The sequence below is a fragment of the Ostrinia furnacalis genome, unplaced genomic scaffold (assembly GCF_004193835.3).
Source record: "Ostrinia furnacalis isolate ACB-3 unplaced genomic scaffold, ASM419383v2 OfSCF6691, whole genome shotgun sequence".
NCBI classification, from domain to species: domain Eukaryota; kingdom Metazoa; phylum Arthropoda; class Insecta; order Lepidoptera; family Crambidae; genus Ostrinia; species Ostrinia furnacalis.
In genome coordinates, this window is record NW_021136930.1 from 1266155 (window position 1) to 1270710 (window position 4556).

The 4556-nt window shown below is 30.5% G+C and overlaps 1 protein-coding gene across 2 annotated transcripts; it reads right to left on the reverse strand.

Annotated features, from left to right (window-relative positions):
- Positions 1 to 1714: 1714 nt before the first annotated feature.
- Positions 1715 to 4171, reverse strand: LOC114362701 (uncharacterized). Of its 2 annotated transcripts, XM_028318200.1 has the most exons (3): positions 4025 to 4171; positions 3423 to 3622; positions 1715 to 2893 (listed from the first exon to the last, which is right to left on the reverse strand). In XM_028318200.1, the coding sequence occupies exons 1-3, from the start codon at positions 4141 to 4143 to the stop codon at positions 2370 to 2372; spliced, it is 843 nt and encodes a 280-aa protein (XP_028174001.1). In that variant the 5' UTR covers positions 4144 to 4171; the 3' UTR covers positions 1715 to 2369. The 2 variants fall into 2 exon arrangements, with proteins under 2 accessions (XP_028174001.1, XP_028174002.1); XM_028318201.1 differs by lacking the exon at positions 1715 to 2893 and having other exon boundaries at positions 2955 to 3622.
- Between the last annotated feature and the right edge of the window lie 385 nt (positions 4172 to 4556).

A 4556-nucleotide genomic window follows, 5' to 3' on the forward strand; every position in this document is an offset into this window, starting at 1 on the left:
CTGTTTTTACATTTGGTTTTAACAGTATTTTTTCTGCACCAATTTTCTTATTTGTTTTATTCAAAGAATCATTCCATGTTGTGACTAATTTTACATTTACTTGCTTACGCTTGTTTTCAATAGTTTTTCCAAAAACAGCATTATTTAATAATTTAAAAAAGTCTTTTTCGAATGCTGTTGTTGCACTTTGCCGTAAACGAGTATTTAAATCAATATATTTTTGTAGGAAGTGGTCTTGTCTAAAACGTAAAATACGATGTATTTTTTTTTAAATTAAACCGTTTTTCAGACATTCTTTTAAATGTACAAAATGTATTACATACTCATATTTGTCTTATAAAGAAGCAATTAATTTTTTAGATTGTCCACCTGGTGGTGTAAATTTTTCTGGAGCAAAAGGCAAATCGCTATGATAATCATGTAAATATTCAGGGTAATTTATATCTACTTCTAGAATATATCCAAATTCACCATCGTTCGGTATTGTTAATATGTTAAAGTTGTCAAGTTCATCTTTAGATAAAAATACAAAATCTGATACTGGCATTTTCTGTTTCATTGCAAAACCATAAAGATTGTTACAATCAAGATAAACTAAATAAGACGATGGTTTGGAATCGTCAAAATTTGGAATGTATTTATTGTTCGCTTTTGCATTTCGAAGGGAACATTGAGCTAATCCTCCACGTATACCTTTCTCTAGCATTTGATACATGTCTATATCACTTATTAGTTCTAATCGAATGCAAGTACTTAAGAGCATTGCATCCCAACTTAAATTAGGTGCGGATACATAATAGGCTGGGTCTAGATTATAATGTCTTAAACTTGTATTTCTGAAATGTTCAAATATATCACACAATAATAAGACATCGCATTTCAAATATAAGTCAGTATATTCTCCTAGAGATTTAATATCAAATTCAGATCACACGGCTTGAGCATGAGCATATTCATCATTAGTGATGTGTTCTGATTTCAAGTTATTGTAAAAACTTTCTTTAGAAGGTAGTTGGTTTTCGTCATACTTAGTCCATGAATTAATATAATCATAAGGATAAATACCTTTGTGTTTTAATAAATGTGTTTTTTCACTACCAAATTCTTTTGTTAAATTATGGAACTCATCAGGTGTTAAACTTTTACTAAGATTGTCTAAACTGGAATTTAAAAATTGAAAAGAATCTATAAATTTAATTTGAATTGTTTAAGATTTATTCGATGATGATTCTATTATTTTTGTAATAGATGTATACTTTTCCTTAGATTTGGGAATAATTTGTATACTCCCTTTGTATTTTACAAGTTCTTTTATAAATAAATGACTATCATAGCCCGCCAAGTTATGAAAAACAACAGGTACAAATGGACATACTCTATACCTTAAATTGCAATGGGAGTGTGCTGCACCCCTGTACTCTGATGTTATATGATCATGATCGCAAACTTTATCACCATATAAAAATTCATTACAAATATGACACTTTGTAGCATTCTCATAACTTATTTTTTGTTCATGTGTCATAGGTTTCATTTCATTGTTTTGAATTAATATGTTATTTATATTTTGTATATCATTAATTAACCATTTAATAAATATTTCAACACAATCAGTACCCCTATATGTTACATATTTGTTTAAATTAGAATCATATGAACAGCACACATAGTATGCAAAACATGTGGGAATGTGTAATTTCAAATTATTAGTCTTTTTATTTTTATCAGACTCTGTTTCACAATTCATTAGCATACTCTCAAAATCAGCATATATTATAAAATTTATTTTTTGTTTGCGTTCATAATTTTTAAACTGAATACAAGTATTTTTTTCTGGCATAACGGTTAATACTTGAGAACAACGGTGTGACTTATATTTGTCTTCTTTCAAGAAACATTGCAAACAAGAATCACAAAAATAAGCCGTGCCCTTATGATGACTTATTTGCCTTCGGATTAATCTCAAAAGGTTTTTTATTAAACAATAATGTCCCTTATTGTGCTGTTCAAAGTATAATAAATTAATGTGGTTAGTTTTTTTTGTTTTGGTCATATACAGAGGTCCTGTAACAATACATTTATTTAAACCATAAACATTAATGCTAATATTTGGATTATTCTTTTCAAATAATTTAATGTCACTTACTGAGGGTGGGAATGACATTCCCTCTACATTTAAGACATCTGAATAATGCGGGAAAGAATTTACTCGACACACATTATTTCTTGAAGGAAATAAAGCTGCAATAATGCTCCATAAAAAACAGTGATTATCATTATTCTGAATATTAAGACAACTTTTCGTGTTTTTTATTTTATCTGGCAAAGGTATGTAACTCCCACCTCTCATAGGACAATATTTATTTATATTAATTAATTTCTAAATGACTTATTCCAAAATAAGACCATCCGGATGTACAATGTTGGAACTCTATCATTTTCTCTTTTACTTTCTCAACAACATCATCATATAATTCATTCAAATCTGTACTTCTGTAAACAACTTGATACTTTGTGTTAAATGATTTAAGTTGCTGCGCATTAGTTTCTGGTAATGTAAAGTTAACAAACAGTTCAAAGTTAATTTTAATACAATTATGTTTATTTAATAAAATTTCAATAACTTTTAATACATCACTTTGTTTTTCACACAAGAACGCCTCAGGAGTGAGGTACTCGACTTCTTGTGTTGGATTTAAGCGATATGTAACAATTCTGTTCTTAAATGCTGTTGCAATTATTTCAATATTATTAAATTCTGATTTTAATAAACAATTGGATTTGTGCAAGTTCGTTCTCATAATATGATATCTGTATTTATGTTTCGGCAAATCAATTTCACATTTCTGACAATGCATCATTATATTGGTTGCTTCAGAGTTGGCTGAGTGAACTGTAAATAATAAAAATAATGTACTTTAATTTTAATAAGTATTTATTCATAGCATTATTTAACATACAATTAGTAAGTAGGTATGCAATAAAAAGTAAATACATAACAATTAAGTAGTTATTAAGTAGTATTACTTTAGATAAACATAGGCTACAGAGGTATTACAGACCTACATACACATTTTACATTTTTAATTCTAATGATTATAATATGCTCGAAGTTGGCATTACAATAAGGAAGCTTTCCTTTACTTAATAATAGTTGCTGACAAACGTCGGCGGGCATGATCTAAACTCTTTACGAGTGGCAATAATATAGTTGGATAGATGAGTCCAAGCCTCGGAGTTATCATCTGTACGGTTTTTAACCGTAATAATAGCTTGTCTCCACCTGTTCACAGGGGAGACCTTTTCAATGTCATTACATTTATAAACTTTAAGCTCAATATAGTGCGATCCTGGTTTTGATGGATGCGCCTGTCTTGATATTCCATTTGCGAGTCTTCGCGAAATGTACGAGAGTAATTTACCCGGTGATGGCGCTGGCGGCGTCACGTCGTCGTCTTCACTGTCGCTGCCAAATAATTCGGCAGCAGTGACGCGATGAGCGTGTTCCGCTTTACTTTTCTTGGACGTTGACGCCGATTTACTGCTCTTCCTCTTCCTCTTTTCAGGTTCAGGCTGCACTGGCGCCTCATCTTCTGATGGGAATAACTCCTCAGCGTTTGACCTGAAACGATTTACAATTAATTAGTATAAAAAATGTAACTTCTGAAATGTATAAGTATTCTAATCAATACTATAATCACAATAATATATCAAAACAATGTGAACAATGTAATTATAACACAAATACTGATTTATGATTATGATCAACTAATAAAAACTGTCTTATGCGAAACATGTAGGTAGGTATACTAATTATAGCGTAGAAATAATTTATTTATTAAATGGTAACTTATTCACTGATGTAATTCAAAAGTAATGCATTCGAATACCGATATTATTCGAATAATAAGTATGCATTCGAATGCATCACTTACAAATACCTCTAAGTAAACGTTAACTACTCGCATATAAGGACCATTTAATAGTAAAATTATAAATTTATAATAAATAAAAAATCACTTACATTTTAAAACCGATGGATGTTCCTCTTCTAGGCTGCAAGCTGAAGATCTGGAGAGTGGGCTCCTTGTTACCGTTAGATTCCTTATGTACCCAAACTTCATATGACGTATTTCTCACCATAAAAGGAGGCTTCCCTCCCCTTACCCCCCACATGACCATAAAACATTAAGGTAAACGGCTACTAGTTCGTGATAGTACGTAAGTTCGTAAGTTTTTTTTCTAGCTCAAATAATAAGCAAATGGAATATTATTTATAAAAAATCTTTATTACTATAAAAACTCTATTATTTAGGCTATCTAAAAAACCAAGTACCAACATTGTGGCACCAAAAATGAGAGCAATACGAAGCTTCAAACTCTCAGAGAGCCAAAAACAGCCGTGCGGCGTGAAAATGTTGCTCTCACCGTAAGGTTAGCGCTCCAACTTCTTAAGCTTATAAAAAGGCGAAGAAACGTCCATTTGCATAAAACTTGTAATAGTGGTTTCATGTGTTCCTTGACAATTGATTTGGCTTAGAAAAAAGTTATATGAA

Excerpts from the sequence above, each read along its gene's own strand:
- LOC114362701 (XM_028318200.1), bottom strand. The coding sequence starts at position 4,143 with ATGGTGAGAAATACGTCATATGAAGTTTGGGTACATAAGGAATCTAAC. Across the intron at positions 3,623-4,024 it reads ACATCCATCGGTTTTAAAAT|GTCAAACGCTGAGGAGTTAT; the intron begins GTAAGTGATTTT and ends AAATCGTTTCAG. Across the intron at positions 2,894-3,422 it reads GCCGCCAGCGCCATCACCGG|TTCACTCAGCCAACTCTGAA; the intron begins GTAAATTACTCT and ends TATTATTTACAG.